Raw genomic sequence first — 22,516 nt, 5'->3', positions numbered from 1 at the left:
GATGACAGTCCCTTGATCAACTCTAAGAGATGCTGGAATGTTGGAGAAACCCTGTCATGTGGATACGTACCTGGCCTGAGGTCCCCATCCCAGATCCTGTCTATGGAGGGGCTGTCCCCCACATCCTGTCCCCTGCCCCAGCAGGCAAGAGGCCTCCCAGGAAATGGGAAGCAGCAGCCTGGTGAGAGCAGACACTCCAGACTCCCCACCTCAGGCATGTGACCTGGGATCCCATTCCCCCCATTTCCTTGAAGAATGGCTTAGTCCTGGGTCACTCCCTCCTGTGCTGTTCTAGAAGTAGTCCCCAGGGGAGATGCCAAATCAGCCTGTCCATGTCAGTCTGGGAAGAACGCAGAGAGAGGTTGCTGGACACAGCTTTTTCTCTCCGGCACCAGAAGGGCTTCAGGGCTGAGTCATCCCTACCTCTGAGTCTCCACATGGACCACAGGCAGGTTATGTAGTGGGAAAACGAGGGCTTGGGTCAAAACACTGGGTCATTTCTAAGCTGTGGGAGCTTGGGCAACTTTCTCAACCTCCAAGACTCCGTGTCTTTATCAGTAAAGTGGGGCTAACACCACCTCCCTCACAGGTGAGTGTGTGGACTAAATGATGCCAAGTCAGGGCTCAAACTAGAAGTCCTTTGCATCTGACCCCCTGTGCAATTGTTCCATGGTCACTTCCCCTTCGTTCTCAGACATGCGATCATAGAGCTTCCTTGATTATACTCGTGGAAGCAGATGGGAGGTATCTCTGTACCTGAGTGAACCGCCACCAAGACTCGGGAGCCCCACAGTTCTTGGTCCTACCTGCCCCCACTTCAGAGGAAGGGTGGGGGGGGCCCAGTAGGTCACTGGACACTGCTTTCTACTGGCTTGAACCCCTGAGCTGAGCTTTCTACAGGCCTTAAGACCCAGTGCTGTGTGACCCTCAGGCATGTCCTTGTTGTGACCAAATGTTCCTGGGGCTCAGAGGAGAAGACCATGGGTTTGTTCGTGGCTAAAGATTTTATTCCAAAAAGCCAACCTGGCCAGAGCCAGGCTCTCAGACATCACGCTCTGAACTCAAAGTAGCGATCTCTCTTCTGCCGCTCATGTGGGGAGACCCTCTTCCCCGAGGGGAACGTCTGGTAGGTCTTCAGGTTCTCAGGGGATACTCTTAAAAGATGCCACTTCTTCTCTGGGGTCAGAGGAGGACTGGGGCAAGGATGGAGCCAGCATTATGCAGTGTGCCAGGGAGGTGGGGGGGATGCCCATCCACAGCCCTGTGTGCCCAGTGTTCTAGCCCATCCTGACCCTCTGAGTGTTCATCAGCTCAGCATCTGATAAGTCACCCTGCAGTTCAGATCAGAATAATTTGTACTTGTACAATGGTACAGTGGTTAAGAGAGAGAACATGGGTGTCAGACAGAACATGGCTGTCAGATTCTGGCTCAACTCTTGCTGGAAGTGGACACATAAAATGGATTAATGTTAGTACATCTGTCTTAGCTTTGTTTTGAGGAGTAAATGAGGTACTGCTTATAAAGCACTTCAATAATGCTGGACAAGGAGGAAACACTCAACAAATATAAGAAATGGTGATGATGGTGATGATGGTGGCGACAGTGATGGTGGTGATGGTGATGGTGGTGATGGTGATGATGGTGATGGTGGTGATGGTGATAATGGTGGTGATGGTGGTGATGGTGGTGGTGATGGTGATGGTGGTGATGATGATGACAGTATGGTGATGATGGTGATGGTGGTGGTGATGATGGTGGTGGTGATGATGGTGATGGTGATGATGGTGATGGTGGTGGTGATGATGGTGGTGATGGTGGTGATGACAATGATGATGGTGATGGTGGTCATGTGATGATGGTGATGGTGGTGATGGTGGTGATGATGATGACAGTATGGTGATGATGGTGATGGTGGTGGTGATGATGGTGGTGATAGTGATGGCGGTGATGGTGATGGTGGTGGTGATGATGGTGATGGTGATGATGGTGATGGTGGTGGTGATGATGGTGGTGATGGTGGTGATGTGATGATGGTGATGGTGGTGGTGATGGTGGCGATGGTGATGGTGGTGATGGTGATGGTGGTGATGGTGGTGATGGTGATGACAGTATGGTGATGATGGTGATGGTGGTGATGGTGGTGGTGATGGTGGTGATGTGATGGTGGTGATTGTGGTGATGTGATGGTGGTGACGGTGATGGTGTTGATGGTGATGGTGATGGTGATGGTGGTGATGTGATGATGGTGATGGTGGTGATGGTGGTGACGGTGATGGTGGTGATGGTGGTGATGGTGATGACAATATGGTGATGATGGTGATGGTGGTGGTGATGGTGGTGATGTGATGGTGGTGATGTGATGGTAGTGACGGTGATAGTGATGGTTATGACGATGATGATGGTGATGGTGGTGATAGTGATGGTGGTGACAGTGATGATGGTGGTGATGGTGATGGTGATGATGATGATGATGGTGATGGTGGTGATAGTGATGGTGGTGACAGTGATGATGGTGACGTTGATGTAATGGTGATAGTAGTGATGGTGATGATGGTGATGAAACTCGGGAAAGGGCAGGGATTTGCCCCAAGCCACAGTGGTGATCAGGAAAAGGGCTGAGTGCAGGCACTGACCCTACTACTCCCAATGACCTGGTTGGCCCTCTGAGTCGTGTGAAGCCGTCAGCTGCATATGCTGCCAGAAAACTCGGAGAAGAAATGGAGCTGGGGCATCCCAGGCTCCCCACAGCTGGGGGAGGTGCAGATCCGGCCCAGAGTGATCTTGAGAGGAAATATGTCCTCAGGAGAGGCCCCACACTGCCTCCAGGTTTGGTCTGACTCAGAGCCACCCAAGGGGTGGAGATGGCCAACCCAGAGTCCTAGAGTTGGTGTCAGGAGATCTCGGTTTCTCCAGGTTCTACCTCCAACCAGACTTGCTACCTGGCACAAGTTTCTGAGGCCATCACTAAACCTCAGTTTCCCTATCTATAAAATGGGTCCCTCTATCTTACAGAGAGGAAACTACAGAGGCAGTTAAATTTGTGTCTTTAAAAAACCATTAAACGCAATGGAAAGTTTTGCTGCCTTATCAATAATGATGGTGGCGAGGCTTGGGGTGCTTGAGGCAAGCAAAGGGTCAGCATGTAGTTGGAAACCCAAGATCTTTCCACTGACCTCCTGATGCCTCCTTCCCCACACAACGCCTTGGCAGCACGGACTTGATTTCCATGCCTTGGTGTCAGGAGGGAGAGCAAAACAAACATGTACCTGGATTATCTTACAGGGCAGAGCTGGCCTTCTCTGGGAAAAGCAGCTCTCCTGGATAAAAGCAGTGAGATTCAGGCAGTGGGGAAAGTTCACATTTTGTTAGATGGACAGTTGGACTTTGAAAGCTATTTTGTAGTCCCGAGGACAACATTTTTTGAGTCTGGTCAGAGTTGGAGGGAGGGACCAATTCCCTGCTCTGTGTAGTGTCCTCTGTGTCCGCCAGAGGGCAGCAGTTCCTCACTGCTCAGAGCAGCGGTGACCACGTTTGGACGAGTGTAGCTGCAAGGCTGCCATTGCAGGGGAGAAGCCTGCGGGTTCGGGCCAGCAAAGATGGTGGGGTTTGCTCCCAAACTCCCCAGGCATCTGGCCAGGAAAACACTCTTTCTGATTCCGCTCATTCAGGTTCCTGGTTTCCCTGTGAGGCTGCCCAAACCCTGACCCTTTGCTGTGTAACCATCACCCTCTGCACTGTAGGCTCCTTAGGGCCAGATCTTAACTCATTTCTCAGTCTGAGTGGCTGCGTGCCCAGCTGAAAGCAGGTGCCCATGGACATGTGTCTGTACAATGCATGAATGAAGGGAGGGCAGGCACTCACAGGTCGGTGGGGAGGGGGTACCGTTCCCGCTCCTTCACAGGCAGCACGAAGTAGGGGACCCGGGGCACCATGCCCGTCTTGTCTAGATAGTACTTCCGATGCCGCTGTGCCATCTACAGCTCGACCCAAGGAAGAGATGACAGGTTGTTAGTATGCAGCAGTGACGCGGGACCCCTGCAGTTCCCACCTGGCTATACCTGGGCAGGGGGTGGGGGCTGCCTCCCCTAATGACCCTGTTGGAGACCCCAGCTGGGTGTCCTCTCTGAGACCAGCCTCCCGTCTATCTAACGGGGATAATGGCCCACAGCGTACCAGCTTTGCTAGGGAGAGTAAAGGAGACAAGCAACCAGCAGAGTAAGGTATGTGACTCCTGGCTCAGCAGGTGGCAAGTTTGTTTCTCCCTCCCCCCTCCCCCCCAGGACTGGAGGGTCCTCTGTGTGAGAGCCATGATGGAGAGCAAAGACCCTTCTGTGCCCATTGACACAGTCCCCCAGCCCCTGGACGTCTGACAGCGTTGACCCTGTCCTCTCCCTGGGGAAGCTGCCTTCTCATACAGTTCTCTGCCCTAAGGACCAGGAGGTACCCGTGTCCTTGAACTCAGGCTGGAGGGATGTTTGCAAGAGAAAAGAGGGAGAGAGTGGGGTTTCTAAGAACACAGCAGAGAATGAGCCCCGGCCCCCAGTGAGGTGGGCGAACACCTCGGTGCCTGTGGCCCCCGGGGATGTGTCTGAACCGGACCCAGAGGAGGCTTTAAGAGCCAGAGGAGCAGGACCAGAACATCAGGGGGTGGGCAGTTAGGTTCCAGTCTGGGGCTGAGGTTGACTCGGGGCACATCCTCAGAGGGTCTGTGAAACAGAGAGGTGTCAGGTGGGCACCAGGACCCAGGTGGGCAAGGACAGTGGGGGACGGGGGCTTAGTGGGCCCTATGTGTGTGTGTGTTGGGGGGGTCATCCTGTAGGTGAATCTTTAGCCTTTTACTCCAGTAGGAAGTAAGCAAGGGTCCACAGGGCCACGGGGCAGAGGTGAGGGTGGGCACATCCCCAAAGGCTCCAGTTCTACCCGCAGTGGGGGTGAGCAGGGACAAGAGCCCCAGGAGTCCCTGGGTTGGAGGGGGCATCTAAGAAACCGAGTCCCGAGCCCTGTCCCCAGTGCCCCTAGCCAAACTCATAGGTTCCTTGCTAGCTCAGGGGCTCAGAAAAAGCAAACAGGGCGCCTGGGTGGCTCAGTTGGTTAAGCGACTGCCTTCGGCTCAGGTCATGATCCTGGAGTCCCGGGATCGAGTCCCACATCGGGCTCCCTGCTCAGCAGGGAGTCTGCTTCTCCCTCTGACCCTCCTCCCTCTCATGCTGTCTCTCATTCTCTCTCTCGCAAATAAATAAAATCTTAAAAAAAAAAAAAAAAAAAAGAAAAAGCAAACAAAGTCACTCTTTGAGGGTGAGAGGTCTCTGGCCCTGCCATCGCTCCAGCCCACTCCCCCACCACCATGGAGAGGAGGTAGCAGCCCAGCCCAGGGCAGCCCACCTGGTAGAAACCCGCGAGTTGGGCGGAGCGGTCACTATCCAGGTTGAAGCGGGTGTAGACGGGGGTGTGCAGCCAGCGGTCCCGGGTGTGGGAGCGCTTACTCAGCACCAGGTCGGGGTTGGAGGAGAAGAGGGTCGGGAAGTGGCCGCCTTTGCTGAAGGGAGTGTGGCTCTTCTCCAGGGCAGCGTGGCGTTGGTCCTGGAAGTACTTGAGGGTGGTGGTGCCGTAGGGGGAGCCAAAGGAGAAGGCCACACTGGGGACATGGCCTTGGTACCTGCCATGGTAATGGGGGGTGGGGAGAACGGGAAGGGAGATCAGTGCAAGGTTCCAGGGCCAGTTCCAAGAGAGGCCCTGAAAACCCAGGGATGGGGTCAGTGGGCCCCGTGGGTCACTTCTGGGCTTTGAGAACCTTCCCTAAGGGGCACTGCCCAGCTTGGGGCTCCGGGGCACGATGAGGGAAAGAGGCTCTGGGCCTCTCCTCCCTATAGAGGACGGTCATCCCTCCAGACCAGAGGCTGAGGCAGGGACCAGAGCACCAGGGCCCCATCCTGAGCCCCGAGCAAGCCTGCAGACAAGTCACTCTCCGTTCCGAAGATGGGAGGCCTCCTGCTGCTATCTCGTTAAGGGTCGCGAGAATATCAGAAGTTGGGGGGGACACAGCAGTGTGACGATGCTGTCAGACTGGTTGCAGCCAAGGCCTGGGTTCACGTGCTGCAGCCTGGCTCCAGCTCAATGGCCTCGTGAGGCGCCACTCACACTGGCTGCCAGGAGCCCCATCGCCCACTGCAACCACAGAGGCCAGCAAGAGGGGCAGGGGGCTGGCGAGCAGGGCCCCCAGAGACCCCGGGGAACACACGTCCGCACAGGACGCTAAGGAGCCCCAGTCAGGTGAGATTTACACAGAGAGCCAGGCTTGCTGCGGCCAAGTGAGGGGAGACCGGGTGACCCCTGAAGAGCAGGAGCATCAGACTTTGTGCAAGGGACAGAGATCAGCTTTGGGGGATGTGCCCAGAGATCAGCTTTCCCGGTCAGTGCTTCTCACCTCCTAAAACCCGGCCTGGACCCCCTGGTGCCCTTGAAATGGCCCTTGACAAGGCCATCACGGGTCGCCTGCCACACTGGACGTTGGTGACCTCTGCCTTCTCGAAACGCCGCTCCTGGATTTTAGGACACTATTCTCTCCTTGTCTGCTGGTCTTCACCTGCCTCTCTGACCATTCCTTCCCGGTTCCCCCCTCCCCCCCATGACGCGCCTCCTCTGCTCTCTTCCTCCAGGATCCGTCCTGAGCCCACACAGTCCCCTGCATGATGGTATCCATGCTGAGGCCTTAACCGTCACCCTTGTGTGGATGACCCCTGGTCTTCATCTCCAGCCCAGAAGTTCCCTCAGACTCCCGTACACAGCGGCACACTAGACCTCTCCCTCAGATGTCCCAGGCACTATCTCTCCCCACCACCTCCCCAACAGCTAGTCCCATCTCGGTGAAGAGCACTCGCCAGATGGCCACGCTGCCTCTTACCTGGACCGTGGCCGCAGCAGCCCCTCATCCTCCTAACCACGCTCTTACCTCCCACCCCGTTCCCATACTTCAGCCGGACTGACCTTCTAAAGTCAAGCCCTTAGCGTGGCATTCAAGGCCGTCTGAGAGTGGACCTCGCCTCCTTCTCCAGCCTCACCAGCTGTCCCGCCCTGGGTTGTAAAGAGCCATGTGCAGTTTCCTGCCTGTAGCTGCTCTTTCTCCCTCCCACCCCTGTCTCTCCCATGGCATTTGCCCTGTGCCCCCCAGCCATCAGGAATGCCTGCCCTCTCCTGCCACTCCTGATGCTTGCCCACAAATACTAAAGAATCCCATTAAATACTGTGAGCCTTGAGAAGCTAAATGCTATGGGGCCCCTGGGTGGCTCACTCGGGTTAAGCGTCCAGCTCTTGATTTCAGCTCAGGTCATGATCTCAGGGTCCTGCGATCAAGCCCCCTAATGGGCTCCACGCTCAGCGCAGAGTCTGCTTGGGATTCTCTCTCCCTCTGCCTCTGCCCCTCCCCCTGCTCGTGCTCTCTTTCTTTCTCGAATAAATAAATCTTTTTTTAAAAAACAGACCTGTCCTATCACTTCCTTGAAGATCCTTTCCTTGCCACCTCTTCCAGGTCTAGGTGGTTCGTGTTCTCTGTTCCCATCCCACCACTAGCCAAACCTCACTCCGAATGCTCTTGTCTCTGTCTCCGCCACCAGGCTGGGAGCTCCTTGAGCACAGCTGGCTCATGTCTAACCTCTGGATCCCCAGTTTTCAGCACCAGGTCTGGCACGCGGTCTGAGTAGGAAACGTTTAGGGAACAAACAAAATGAGTGGCTGCATGCCTACAGCATCAGTGATGCTTCCAGTTGGGCCCGCTCACACAGATGCCCGACGACCGTGCTGCAGGGACCCCCAGCACCTCCCCCGGGGCCTCCCCTGCTGGGATGCGGGGGGCCTCGCCTGCGCTCAGCTGAGTTCTCTTACCAGGGAAGCCCCAGGGAGTGCGGGGAGCCTGCCGGCCCCTGCGACATCACAGGCTTCCCCGTCTCACCAGGCCAAAGCGCACTGTGGTCTGAGGTCCGCGCTTCAGGGTCACCTGCAGCAGCTGCTCTGGGCCTCGGCCTCCTCACCAATAAAATTAGAGAGCAGTGCATGGCTTGCTTCTTCCCATCAGGCGGGAGTCAGGAAACCAAGCCCGGGGATTACTGACAGGCCTTCCAATTGCTCTCCACTGTGGGCAAAATAGAACAAGAGCCCCTCCCTGGTTCCTGGCCCTACCTCCCCTCAGCAGCTGTGCCCTTCTAGAATCTTGCAGCACTTGAGGTTGCCTGGGCCCAAGCAGGGAGTGAGGGGAGAAGCCTTCCACTGCACTCAGGCATTCGCCCAGCCTTCCCTCTCCTGCCCATGGCTTCTCTCCATCCTTGAGACCATGACCCTCAGGATCCTAACCTGCTCCCACCTGCCTCTGCCCTTCTGCTGGCTCCTCCCGAGTTCCTCGATGATGGCTGGGTCTCCTTCTCTCCTGGAAAGACCGTAGGGCTGGTGATGCCTGTGAGGTCACCTTGGCCACTTCCGGGACAGAGTCCTCCTCTTTGCCACAGTTTCCCCCCTCCTGGGTCCGGAGCCTCCCCTCCTGCCCTCCCTCCGCCCCCATCAGTCCCTCTCTATTTCTCTCAGCCTCTGTCCTCCCTCCTTGCCATCTATACTCTCTCTTGCTCTCTTAGCTTCTTCCTCTCTGCCTATAAACACGCACATTTGTGTGCATTTTTCCCAGGCTGCAAAATCCTCCAGTGGGCCTTGCCCCCTTGCATCCCACTCTTTCTCTTCCTTTATTCCCGAATTTCCCTGCGGAATGTTCTGTACCTTCTGCCTTTGTTTCTCCCTCTCCCATTCTTCCCTTGACCTCCCTCAGTCCAATTTTTCACCACCACCTCCCCCCCACCCTGGCTTCAATGTGAGCCCGTATTTTTTCATTAAAGTAATGTAAAATCATCCAATTGCCAAATCCAACATCCTCGGCTCACCCTTTCTCGGTGGCAACACTCGCGCTGATGCAGAAACTCATTTGCAAGAAACATAACCTGAGCGGTAGAAACAGAGTTCCTGAGAGTTCTTTGCGCTATGTATGAAACCTAATAACAATATAAGCTAGACAGTCAAGCAGTCAGAGTCCGGCAGTAGGAAGAAGCTTCTTCCTTCCTCCTGATAAGTCCCTCCACAGGGAGGGAGCTCCCTACAGACGTGCCTCTGACCCCCACTTGTCCTTCCACCTTCAGGTGGAAGAACATTGGGCTGGCGGGCTGAAGAGGGAAAGGAGGCTTGTTGAAGCCCACCCATCCCTCCCCCTTTTCCTTGGAAGCAAGCCAGCCCACACGGCTCCTCGGTGCTGTTTTGGGCGGACACACTCTCTCCTTCAGGAGGAGAGCCTGCCCCGATCCAGCCCTCTGCCACCTCCTTCCGGGGTCCAGTACCAGCCCTGTTCTCCCATATCAGCTTTCACTCTTTTATCTTATTTCTCCAGTGGTTCAGAAGGCAGGAATGAAAGAGAGGCTGGTCATCAGGTGCTGTCAAACCCCAACAGAAAGATCATAAAGCGACAGCACCAAAACGAAAGAAAGGTTGTCTGCAACATTCTGTCGGGACAAGAGCGTGACCCAAGAACATCAGACGGGCCAAGCGGCCATTCAGATAGAAAGGCAGCCGCTGGTCCTTTCCCGGCAAGAAAGAGCTCAGGAACCAAAGCAACCCATAGGCTCTCCTTGCAAGTAGCGTTCAGTGACGAAATCCTGCCAACTAGGAGATGATTCAAAAGAAAGAAATACCCAGGAATGTAGAACCTCTGTGAAAAGGAGTGGTGGTTAGCTTCAAATCTATTTAAGTACGGAACTAGAAATAGCAGCGAGGTGAAGTCTGGTGACAGCGCGGAACGTAAATGTTATAAAACCTGTCAAAGGGAAAAATAATTTTGGCAACAAAAATTGGGGGGGGTGGGTGGAGGGGCGATGGGAGTGCACTTACGAAGAATTTATAAGCAGAGTCAACCCATGGCAACTAAATTTAAAATGTGTTGTTGAAAAACACACAACACAGTGACTCTCACCCCTGGATGGTTTTTATTTTCCCTCCCTCCCTCTCTTTTAGACGGATCTTTTAGGAATTAATATCTCTTGAGCTGAATTAGCATTTATCTAAAGTCTGGGGATTCTTCCATTTTATGCCAGCATCTTTCTCTTCAGTGAAGTCCTAGTAAGATTACATTTCATGATTTTCATTTTAAAATAGCAAATGTGGCATGATCGTATTTTTATAGAATTGCTTTGTCTATCTTTCTATCCACCCAGCCAGTCAGCCATCAAGTCTTTTTGCTGAATAGACGCCCAATGAGGAACTGGAAGGAAGTTCACCAAAAGCTAACCCTGGTTCATTCTAGGTGTTCGGATTTGGGGTGGTTTGTTTCTTTCTGCTTTGTACGTGTATCTTTTTTTTTTTTTTTTTTAAAGACAGTGAGATAGTGTTAAGAATTACTTTACTGGGAACCTACTGCGCGCCAGTGTTGGGAATCCAGAGGTCCACAAGCCTCGGCCCTTCTTCCTTCTGCCTACCCCCTCATTCTGTATTTACTGAGATACACGGTGTGTGTGCAAGAGCTCTGATGCCTTTAAATGCAGGGAGAGAGGCCCATTCCCCGGGGTGGGGTGGGGGCGGAATTGGTGGAGCCCCAAGAAGGGCCTTCCACTGGGGTCAGGCTTTGAAGAGAACCTCAGTGTGGAGGGGGATGGCCTGGGAGCTCGTTCTCTTCCTCTGCTTATCTTCTAGGTGCTTCCAGATGCCCCAGAGTCCTCTTCTCTTTTCAGAGACCCACTCCCTCTGGGAAAGCTCATTTATGTTAGACTTCCAATACCGCCCATACACCAAGGACGCCCAGAGCTGTGTCTCTGTGTTTCTTCTCCCGGCTAAGGATCCACATACCTAGTCGTTCATATAGGGCTTGCCCACGAGTGCCAGGTGCAGACTGATCAAAACCAGCCTGTTCCTCCTCCTCCTGGATAGCTCTGCCTGGCTTAATGACACCCATATCCACCCCTTACCAGCCAGAAACCAGGATTCACGCCATCCTCCCTTCTCCATCCCCCTTCTGTCCCTAGGCCCTGTGCTTCTTCCACGGCTGCCAGCCTAGCTCTTCGCTTGCCGGAGCAGTTTTCAGTCTCCCAGCCAGTCTCCCAGACCAAGTCTCACCCCTCCAGCCGGCTGTCCACACTGCTGCCAGAATGATCTTTCTCAAACATGCATCACATCACTAAGGCTCACCTCTCCCTTCTCGCTTCCCCACGTGCGCCCAATGCCCCGGAAGCGTCACATGCTGCCCACACCTCTGAGCCTTCGCACACATCCACCCAGCTGGGATGCCATGTCTCCTCCTGCCCCCGGGGGGTTCCCCACCCTCTCACAGAACCAGGGCTCTCTGTCGCCTTCCCTAACCACACACCCTCTACCAAACGTGAATGTGTCACATCCTTCGTCCACACTCAGGCGCACATTCATCCACCTCCTCTGCTGATCTGTGTTCCCCTCTATCCTCAGCACCTACGCAGCACCTAACACGGGACTAGTGCTCAATAAACGTCCGCTGGAGGGGGCAGAAGTCCCGAAACCCGGGGGGCACCATGTCCCAGAACACTGCTTTCAAGGGGCTTGGCTCTGATCTGCAGAGTGCACGCGGGCACACAGCGTCCCACCCACAGGGGCCTTGGTGCTCCTTGGAAGAAAGGAGTTATAGAAATGTGACGTGTTCCTGTGATTCTTGTCTTCACCACCCCCAGGCTCTCTGCCATACTCCTCCTCTGCTCCCCGATTTTCCACCTTCTCTGAATGCCAAGATATTTGCATCCCAATAGAATAGAAGCCCCCTCCTCCGCAATCCTCCTAAGGTTGGATTTCTGATCCTGTTCAGAGTTTGCTGCTCGGGGAGGGGCGCAGGGGTGCGCACATATGTGCACACGTTCACATTCATGTAGCACTCAGAGGGCATGCCTCGGCTAGCCAGGTCTGTGTCCCCTGCCCGCACTTCCAGTTGTGTGCCTTGAGGGCGACCCTGTGTGGTTCTACCGTAAAGCTTTCCGAAGGCCTGTTGTTGGTCGTGTGGCCGGCCGTGGTAGAAAGAACCGAGGGGAATGGCAGGAATGGTAGGTTTCATAACGGGGCATCCAACAGTCCCTATGGTGCTGCCACACCTCCTCCTTGACCCCCTCCTCAGCCACCTGCATGCGAGCTGGGAGACTGTGCTCAGCTGGGACCCCCGGCAATGATCTTGTGTGTATTCCTGTGCGTACAGGGAGCAATCCCTCCCTGCCTCTTGATGGTCCTGGTTGGCCCCAGACCTGACATTAAAATTAATTACCATGCCATCAGAGATCCCATGAGCAGCCTTATTAACTAATTAACTTGTGACTATTCAGCACGTCCTCATTCCACGCGCGCCTTCTCCATAATACTTCCTGCGGAGTACAGGGCCAGCAGACCCTTCCCCTGGGCACAAACTTTCAAAGGCTCCCCGTTGTCTAGGAAATTAAGTACAAATGGGCTAGACACTCAAGGACCTGCTTGACGTGGGCCCCTGGGAGAGGTCTTTCCAACCTTCTCATCCACTTCCTTGTTGCAGCTTTTCCACTCCAGCTAAACAGGCTTTTGTTGCTCTGGAGGCATATCGGGCCAGCACCTTCACCCCTGCCTCTCCTCGGGCCATCCCCTCCATCCCGAAGACACTCCTCTCCTCCTCTCCCTGCCTTGGGACCTTAGCCATGCCTCAAGGTCCATTTCTAAGACCTTTTCCATGGAGCCACCCACAGACCATGCTCGTCCTCTCCATTGAACTGTCTGTGCCCTTTGTGACTCTTTTTTTATTTAAGTTTTTATTTATTTAAGTCATCTCTACACCCAACGTGGGGCTCGAACTCATGACCCCAAAATCAAGAGTCATCATGCTCTTCCAACTGAGCCAGGCAGGAGCCCCCCTTTGTGACTCTCTTCTGTCCCAGTTCACATTCTGGTTATATTGCAATTACCTGGGCCTTTAGTCTAGTCTTTCTTCCTGAAGTATAAACTCCGTGGGGAGAGAGGGAGGTGTTCTCCTGTCTGCATCCTGGCACTCCTGGCCCTCAGGAGATGCTCTGTACATATTTGTTGAAATGAACTGACAAATGGAGGCACATTTTAAAGGGCTGACGATTCTTCTGGAAAGAAGGAGCGTCCCTGTTACAAAGCCTAGGTCTCCAGGGGCCCCTGGCACCCTGTTCTTAGGAAGCCTCCCCAGTTCTTCCGGGTTGTGTGAGAGGTATCAGTTGCCTATCTGGGCACATGGAGTCTCCTACAGCCCTTTGGCACGTGGCCTTTGTTTTGTAGCCAAGGATGCACGGGCCTGTCTCCGGGGCTGCACGTGCAGCACCAGGGCCTGGGCTGAAATGCAAGGGGGTCCCCTGGCCCGGCCTGGCCCGGTGAGGTCTCAGGCCTGCAGCAGTTGGCAGGGGCCGGGGGTGCGCTAGAGGTGGTGAGTACTGGCTCCTACTGGCCGAAGGGAGCTGATTACTAAAGTTCCAGGATTTTTTTCAAGCTGTTGTTAAACAAGCCAGCATTAAAATTTAATTGTAAAAAAAATTAAATTATATAAAGTCACAATTAAAGAAATTATATTGAAAACAAAGGTGATAAACCCTCAAAACTGATCACTCCCTGATTATGTCACTATGTTTCACCACCGTCCGTGTCCTGGAGTTTAGTTATGCCTCTTGCATGTGTAGGGTGGAACGATCGGATCCGTGTGCTGCTACGCACCTCTTCCCAGCTCTGCACTGTAACACTGTGCTGCTAGCTTGAAATCAGCCACGGTGGGAGGGTTCATACCACAGACAGGAGAGAAATGCTGCAGATCAAGGCTTTTTCCCTCCAGAGAGCTGGCTGTCTAGGGATTCCGGGTAAGGGGACATAGTCACCTCTGTGTGGCCACCTTCTTGAGAATGTCCTCTTGATAGTGGAATGCACTGATTTTAGGGTCTTGCGGCCCCTAAGGCTCAAGCCCAGCTCAGTGGCAGATAGGGGCCCAGCTGCCACTCCAGGCAGACAGAGGGAAGTGATGGGGGGCAGTCCCCCTGCCCTTGCTCCTGGTGAGAGCCCCTGGGCAGAGCTGGGGGAGTCAGGGGCAGCAGCAGTCCGGCCATGAATGAAGGCACAGTGGCGGGTCAAGTGTTTGGACGAAGAGCCTGGTGAGGTGTGGTGGGAGGCAGAGAGCAAGGGGATGAATACCACTTAGATGTGACCTGCAAGCAGGAGGCACAGAGCCCCCACTGAGGCTGGTCTCATCCCTTGAAAAGCCTTACAATCCCAGGGACTTGGACCCAAGAATTCCCTGCTCACTGCAGGGAGGGCACGCAGGCCAGGCAGTGGCGAGGTGCCTGAGGGCTGTGTTGCCCAGAGCAGCAAGCAACCAGGAGGAGCTCCCTGGCAACGAGTCTGAAGCCCAGCATCCTGTTTCCCTTGGTACCCAGAATCAGGCCTTGAACACGGCAGGGATCTAACTAATGGTAATAGCTAACAGTTGGAGGGATTGAGGAGAGCCTGGGTGCTGAAGTCACACGGACGTGGCACGGTAACTTGCTGAATGACCCCAGGCAAGCTGTTCGTTTCTCATCTGGGTTGTTGCAAAGGTTTTTTAGAGAAAGTGTGTAAAGAGCCCTGCACAGTGCCTGGTACACAGTAGGTGCTCATACCCGGGGGCTCACACTGCCGGCTTGTCCATCACCAACTTGGGACTCAAGCAAGTTCCCCTGGGCAGACCCCAGTGACCACATCTGGAACAGGAGGGGGCTGGGCCACAAGATCTCCCAAGTCCTTACCACTGGGAATATGCTCTGCCTCTAAGAATAAAACTGGTAAGGGGGATGATTTGAGTGTCAGAAGAGACTGGCTGTGCTTAAAATCCTGTGATTAATATTTATAATTAATTATCCAGGTGTGGTGGGGAACCTGGGATTCTTTCATTAAGTTAACAAAATGAGGTAGCATTTAGAAACAAAAGATAACTCAATTCATTCCTCATCGATGGGGATTTTAGGGACAGCATATCCCTCCCAGAAAGATCCGTGGCAAAAGCCGCAGATACAGGCTCAGCTATTCAGACTAGTCCAGCTCACGCTTGGAGCCTTCTTTATGATTCACTTGTTATCACAATTTCTAGATCAATTCCAGGACTGGGTGCTCGAGGGAGCTGCAGACGAGGGGCATAGATAGAGGAGCAACACAGGATCGCTCCTGAAATACGCAACCCCTCCTGGCCCCAGACGGAGTGGGGGGACACTTGGGGAGGGTTAGGTCCCACCTGGGGATGGTGGGGATCTGAAGAAAAAAGTATAATAATGTATAGAATGAAACCCCATAATAAACACCCAGAATGTGGTATGAACACCACTCTCCAGGGCTGCCAAGATGGCTTTGAACTAAGCCTCATGTGATTACACCGCAACGGGGACCCATCAAGGGCGGCCCCTGCTTGTATGTCTTATAACAAACCCGGCACATCCCAAGCGCTCAGCACGTCTCTGTCAAAGGAATGCCTAAATGAAGGAAAGGATTAATAGGAAAATCCTAAGCCACCTTTTCTAACACACCTGGCTTGACATCAGGAGCGTCTCAGAATCCAGTCCCTGCCCTCCGCGCCCGGGGCGACTGGTGGGGGAGAGAAAGAGAATCTTACACCCTGGGAAAAAAGCTTGGGAGTGGAAATCTCAGACACTTTGACAGAAGGGGCCACAGAATGGAAGAGACCGTCAGACTTGCATCTTAGATGTGTGGGGCTTGATACCAGCCAGAGAAAGGAAAGGTAGGTTTGACCCTGCATCTGAAAATGCTAAAGGCAAGGCAGATCTGCCGACTGGGAAGCTTTCAAAGCCAGCATTCTGTGAGGATTAGGTGAGATCGGTGGGAGAACCGATCACAAAGTCCGGCGGCCAGTGCACCCGCCGTGCCAGATTCTTCGAAACCCACCCAGGCGCCCACCCGGTCTCCTTTAGTCCTTCATCCGACAAATACGACTCCTGCGCGAATCCTGGGGGCGCCACACTGGGCTGGGGCCCGAAAAGCCTGCTCCCTTCTCAGCTCCCCGCGCTCTCGCTCCCGCCCAGGCGTCTCCGAACACCAACTTCACGCGGGGGCTCCCGCGCCTCCCCCTCCCCGGGCCGCAGGCTAGGTGTGCTCAGCGCTCGCTGGGGACCCACTTTCTACGAACGTGGTCCCGGATAGTCCCTGCCCGCTCCCAGCCACCCCCTGCCCTGAGCGCGCCAGCCCCCGGGTAGGCCCCCAGCCAGAGGAACCGTTGGCGCTCGCGGTTCCCTCAAACCCCAAAGGCGCGGGGACGGAGATTCGAGCCGGAGGAGGGTTCTACGGCCGAGACGGGGACTCCGCCCCACGGGTTCAGGCGGGGGCCTGGGGGCGCGGCGGCCTTACCCGGGCATGAGGCCGGGGGGCACGTAGGCGGCATTGAACTCGGTCAGTAGGGTGCCCGCGCTGCGGGAGGCCATGGTGGGTGCGGCGAGCGCGCAGCGAGCCCGGCGCCCCAGCGCTCCCCGCCCGACGGTAAACAGCCCGGGGTCACCCGGCAACCGCGCGCGGGGCAACGTGACTGGGGCCCAGCGGCCGCCGCGTTCCGGGGGGCGCCCCCCAGCCCTCCTCAAGCGTGCTCTCCTGTGGACCCCGCCAATCGCCGCTCCCACCCAAGCGCCAGGCCTGGGCTCATCTCTGTGCTTCACCGGCGGCCCGCGTGTGCCGACGCGCAGATGCGGGATGAAGGTGGGAACTCGCTGGAGAGGCCCGGCCGGGGGTGCGCCCTGAGCGCGCTTCTGTCCGCTGCGGGGCTGGCGGACCCGGCCTGGGGCGCCCGCGCTTCGGAGGCCGAGCAGAAAGCTGCAGCCTCATCGCCGCTCTGCTCCAGGAGCCCGAGTGGCCGCAGGGACCCCAGGAGCCAGCGCTCCCCGAGTCTGCCCGCGCACCCCAGTTCCTCAAGGGGAATTGTCTTCATTACTCTCTCGTCTCTACCTGGGAACTTCCTTCTCACCCCGTCTTGCCCGGCAGACTACTTCACACGAGTGATTTATAAGTAAGGGGCCAAAAGCAAATGGAGGAAAGATCTGGGTGTGTGATTTACACCTGTCGCCAGTTCTGAAGTTCAGTCCACAGGGTTGGCTTGTTTGCACCAGAGAGCAAACTTGCCCAAAGCCCCGGTGAGGTTTCCTTGTAATAGTGCTTCCCTCCTATAACTGCTGCCCCCACATCCCATTTTTCCAGTGACCCTCATCCCAGCCCTGGTCTTTAACTGGGGTGCGAGAGAGCCGTGACAGGCTCCAAGGCGACATGGTCTTTGCAACTTGGAGCCAAACCTGCCTCCCAGCTCCCTTGCAGCACTCCTGGTATCAGTAAGAACCCTCTGCCGTTTACCCTTGGCCTTCACAGTTTCATTCAATCCTGTGGGAGGAGAAGTGTTATCTTCACAGCTGACTCTGTAAATGGCAGCTGATGAAGACCATAGACATTAATGAGCTTGCAGGATGCTTTTGCAAACAGAATTCTCAAAAGGCTTTCGCGGACAGATAACAATGGGATTGGGGCAGGGCGGGGGGGGGGGGGGGGGGGGAGTTTGGAAGGGGGGGAAGAAGCAGGAGAACGGAGGCCGGGGGAGGAAAAGGATCTGACGGGGGAATGAGTGGTTGCAGACCAGGCAGAAGGACTCTCCACCAGTCCTTCAAGCTGCAGTCAGATCTGTGTATTTCTAAATGCCCCATGCAGAATATGAGCAATAATAAGAAAAACATTTGTAAAAGCTGTAAAAGAACAACTCTCAGTTCAGGTGTGCTGTACTCCAGGAAGATGTTCCCCTGGCCAAGGTCAAGTGCCCACTCTCTCCCCCATCATGACTTCCCAGCTGAGGGTACCTGTGAACCCGGCACCCTGTGTTCAGTTTGTCTGTGTTCCAGCGAGTCTTCTGCTTGGGGTCCAATACCGTATCACATTGACCCCTGAATCCCCAGCACCTGGTACTAGCAGGAGTTAGTATATGTTTGTTGAATAAATTTTGTAGTAAGAGTTAAAGAAATGGGTAATAGTAGGGAGAGTGGAAATTTAAAAAGTGAGATCTGGCTTAGGTTTCCGAGGGTCAGCTGGCTCAGCTAAAGGGTGCTATGTGTTGGCAGGATGGAATTACTGCCATTTTATCGATATAGAAACTGAGGTGCAGCCAAGCTCAATGCCTTCTTTAGGGTAAGTTCATGGGCTTTTTCCTAAAGATGCACAGGCCTCTTGAAATTCACCCCTACAGGAGAGAACCACGAGAAGGCCTACGGAGGAGATGGATCTTTTTTTCCTATCAAGTGCCACTAAGCCTTACAAATAAAGATCACTTAATGACCTCATTTATGGAACATGCTAGTTAATTTGTTTTTTAAAAAAGAGACATTAAACTTACCTGGTTTTAAAATTTTTTTGGATATTCATTTGTATTCAATAAATACAATAGACTGAAATACTCTTTGCTTCATTGTGGTTAGATAAAAGTGAGAAAGGAGAGCAGCAATTGAGGAAGGAAAGGGAGAGAAGGAAATAGAACATAAATAGAAAAAGAAAAAAGAAGGCAATGTGGCAAAGAATTATCTAGAAGGAGGCTCCTGTGACATCCTGCAGGTCACTGGACTGTAGAATTCAAAAGGACTAACCTCTTGTTAGCATGCTGTGAAAATTTAATACTTCCCTTTTTGAACCTTTAGGCTCTGTTCCAGATAGGTCACCAAGCTCACCCCTTATCCTGTTAACTTTCAGTGGGCATCCTACCATACCCAGGAGTCTGTCCGAGGCTCTGGGGCTGCAAAGAACAGGGCACCAGGGTCTCCCCATGGGGAGACCCATGGGCAGCACAGATGAGGACCCCAACCCAGCCTGGGTGAAGGTGTGGGTGCAGAGGCACTTTCAGGATTGGGCACCAGTTGGGCTGAGTCCAGGCGAGAAGGCGGTGGTGGGTAAGAACATTCCTTGCAGAGCAAACAGCAAGAGGAAGGGTGCAGATGGCCTTGCAGAGGCTCCAGGTTCAGGAACCCTGGTCCCCGGGGTCCCTTTCATTATAAGCCTCTCCTGGGGTATGTTGCTGGAGGAGAGGGAAGTTCTTTTTTGGTCCTTGGAAATTTTGCCAGCTCTCCCTTCCCCATGCCCCCCACCCCCAGCAGCTAATTGGACACAAGGCCTGACAGTTCTGCTCCCTTGAGCCTCACTGGCCCAGCCTTCTCCATCCCCAGGCCCCAGGATGGGGTGAGATTAGCTGCCTGGACCTTAAGCATTGCCCTTAGTAGAACATTAGCCTCTGAGGCCTTCACAGTTGGCCATCTCCCATCATGCTTAGCCTGGCTCCTGAGCGCCCCTCAAGCAGCATCCCATCTTCCCAGATCCAGGGATCCCAAAGCAGGAGGTCAGGACCCCACGTCCTGGGGGTACGATGTCCACCAGAGCAGGTGGAGGAAGTAACATCCCCTTTTTCTCAGGGCTCCCATTTCTGACAGCAGCTACCAGGCACAGCCTTTGTGTTGTCTGGTGGACGCCGATTTTCCAGCTGGGGGGGCCCGGGTTGAGATTCCTGAGTGGCACAGTGGGACCCAGCCAGGCTTGGCCCATCCAGGTTCCCTGAGCCTCGTGGACACCAGCAGCCCCAGTGGCCACCTTGACTGGGGGCATGAATCACCTCAAAACACCAGTGCATCAGCCCAGCCTCCTGTGTGCACAGACGGTGAAGCTCCTTGCCCCACGCGCCCCCCTTCCACACACGTGCCCGTGCCCCGCTGCCCACTCGTGGTGGAGGAGCCCCGTGGAGAGGTGGGCAGGAGCGTCTGCTCCAGGGGCCCGGAGAAGCCGGGCAGGGCTTTATCTGGGAGCAGGCGGCTGCTGAATAATGAATTCCGACTCTGAGCCTGCACGCCCAGGCTGCAGGCAGAGTGCACAACACACACACACACAGATCCACACACGCTGGGCTGACAACTTGGAGGGGCGGGGGCTGGCAGGGCTGCGAGGCTCTGTGAATCGCGGGAAGGAGCAGCTCGGCTGGCTCGGTTGCCTGGGTCTCTGTGGGCAGCATCGGAGGGGGCGCGGGGGGCGGAGGCAGCGGCGCGGCGAGGAGGGAGGCGTGTGCGTGCAGCCGAGCTCCGAGCTCCGCGGGGCTCACTCCTTCCCGGCTGCTCCCGCCCGGCCGGCAGTGTCCAGACTCTACACACCAGCATGGCTCTGCTTGTCCACCTCAAGACGGTCTCGGAGCTGCGGGGCAGGGGCGACAGGATCGCCAAAGTGACTTTCCGAGGTAGGGAAGCCCCTGTCTCAGAGGGACCCCAGCTCTGGGCTGATGGGGATGAGGCAGGGCAAGGGAGGCTGGATGGGAAAAGTTCTAGCAGGGTTGGGGCGATGAGGCTTTTCATGGGCAGCCGTCTGCCCCTGGCCTGACTGGCCACTTGTGATTTCCTGTCACTCAGGGTCCCCCGTGTTCTGCATCTGGGTCCGTCCCTCACTGCACTGGCCAACGTGCATGTGCCTGGTAGGGTGCAGAGTCCTCTGCCTGCATGGGGTCCTGGGGAGGTAGAAGTGAGGACCCCATCTCCGAGCTCAGGGGGACCAGGGCGAAGAAGCCTAGCCCCGCAGAGCCTCTGCAGGCCCACTCCTCCTCTGCGTCTCCCTCCACAAGATTTCCTTGGGCACAGGGTGGGGGTGGGCTCTGCAGACTGGAAGCCGCAGCATGGCTCCCCAGAAACCAGGCAGCCAGGGGCTCTCTGGTTGAGAATACTATTGGCTTCTTGCAGATCTACTGGTGGGCAGGGATCCTGCGAGCTCCACTGGCCTCCCCTCTGTCAATTCTTTTCCTATCCTCCTCCCCACTTGTGCATCCAGCAGCCATTTACTCTGATCTATGTGCCAAGGCTGGGGGCTGAGCATGACCCAGGTTCTGTCCTTGAGGAGCCCACCTCCAGTGGGACAGAAGGATCAGTGGGCAGACAAAGTAGGACAGGTGCGCGATATGATGAGGATGGGGACAAGGGCAGTATGCAAGCCACAGAAGCAGCACCCAACTCGGGCTGGGGCAGGATGGTCAGGGAAGGCTTCCTGGGGGAGGTAGCTCCTCAGCTGAAACCCAAGGGACTAGCAGGAGGGAGCAAGGTGAGGAGGTGAGGGCAGAGCTGGTGCAGGGGACAGGATGCTCAAGGCTGGGAGAGGAACTGGAATGTGGAACAGGGAATAGAGAGAGGATCCATGAGGCTGGAGCCCAGAGTGAGTACAGAAGCTGAGGCGGGAGAGACCGGCAGAACCAAGGAGCCAAGGCTGTCTTTACCCTGAGGACAGTGGGCAGCCCCTGCGGGTTTTAAGTAGAAAAAAATGAGGCCAGGCTTCCCTGTGCTTACTGCCCACCCACCTCTGCCTCTGCCTGGCCACAGCCCAGCCCTCCGGGCCAGGGGCATCTCTGGTGGCCTTTCACCAAAGGCCAGGGCACACCTCACTAGACATGGCCCTTCTTCCCAGAGAGGGATTGAGGAAGCGGGGGTGGGGGAGGAGCTGAGAGAAGCCCACCAGGTTAGAGAGCAAAGTGAGCATCGGGCCCAGGCCCAGGTTAGGAGGGAGAGGTGAGAGCAGGGGCCACAGCCCTGGTGCCCACATCGCCCCTCAGTTGGACGCCCCGCATTTGGACGGAGGCCCAGGTTGTGCACAGAATCGGCAGGGGTGCAGGGGATCACAGTGCCCCTGCTGGCAGGTGGGGGAGGAAAGGGTGGGCAGACTACTGCCTGTTGCTTCCCACACCAGCCCGAGGACGGCTTTGTCCGCAGCACCCTGGATCTCTGTGGGCCACCTGCTGGCTTTAGAAAAAGCAAGTGTGTGCTTTCATCTGTGAAACGTGTCCCTGTGTTCCACAGACAGCACAGCGCCCGGCTGTTTAGCTACAGGGCGCTATGCTGTTGCCGCCACGACAGGACAGCCCCCGCTGCAGAAACCAGGCACATTTGCGGGCAGGGACACCAAGGCCCTGTTGCAAAGAGATCCGTGTGCGTTGGTGGAAGGGCTGAGGCACAGAACCTCACCCCCAGCCCTGGTGCTCAATCCTGCAAGCCCCTTTACCTCTTCCTGGTCAACGGGGGGTGAGCACGCTGTCTATCTGATGCCCCCCTTTCTCTTTGAGCCCTGGGGCCAGCCCTCCAGCCTCAACGGAACACACAGGAATTTGCCTCTTTGCACGCTGGGCCCTCTGGACCGAGGGGAGGGATCCACGTCCAAGCCGTGTACCTGCAGCAGGTGGCCACAGAGAGAGCTCTGGGGAAGGCGCTGGGCAGCAGGAATAGGCCGGGGGCGAGCAGATTTCCAGAAAGCATCCTTTATAACAACCGGAGAAGAGATGCCTCCCCCATTCGTCTGCTGCAGCCAGCAGCTGACAACCAGACACCCCCAAAAGACCAATATTAACAACGATTCAGAGGAACCGACCCTCTGAATGTGCCACAGCACCTCACGGCGTACACCGCTGGTGTCCAAGCAAACAGCTGCCGGGGGGGGGGGGGGGGGGGGGGG

The 22,516-nt window shown here is 55.5% G+C and overlaps 2 protein-coding genes across 3 annotated transcripts in view; one reads left to right on the top strand and one right to left on the bottom strand.

Moving 5' to 3' along the window:
• Positions 1 to 990: 990 nt before the first annotated feature.
• Positions 991 to 16,461, bottom strand: FAM166C (family with sequence similarity 166 member C). Its single transcript, XM_032391529.1, has 4 exons — positions 16,388 to 16,461; positions 5,384 to 5,657; positions 3,863 to 3,975; positions 991 to 1,193 (listed from the first exon to the last, which is right to left on the bottom strand). The coding sequence occupies exons 1-4, from the start codon at positions 16,459 to 16,461 to the stop codon at positions 1,049 to 1,051; spliced, it is 606 nt and encodes a 201-aa protein (XP_032247420.1). The 3' UTR covers positions 991 to 1,048.
• Positions 16,462 to 20,057: 3,596 nt separating this feature from the next.
• The window catches only part of OTOF (otoferlin), a 92,635-nt gene continuing 90,176 nt past the window's right edge, over positions 20,058 to 22,516 (top strand). For both annotated transcript variants that reach the window (XM_032391664.1, XM_032391663.1), the window contains exon 1: positions 20,058 to 20,270. In XM_032391664.1, the coding sequence (XP_032247555.1) occupies positions 20,192 to 20,270 (79 nt within the window). In that variant the 5' untranslated portion in view covers positions 20,058 to 20,191. The remainder of the gene's footprint in view (positions 20,271 to 22,516) is intronic.

The sequence above is a fragment of the Phoca vitulina genome, unplaced genomic scaffold (genome assembly GCF_004348235.1).
Source record: "Phoca vitulina isolate PV1807 unplaced genomic scaffold, GSC_HSeal_1.0 scaffold63, whole genome shotgun sequence".
Taxonomy (NCBI): Eukaryota; Metazoa; Chordata; class Mammalia; order Carnivora; family Phocidae; genus Phoca; species Phoca vitulina.
Note: the sequence above shows the minus strand (reverse complement) of the source record. Positions and strands in the feature narration are given on the sequence as shown.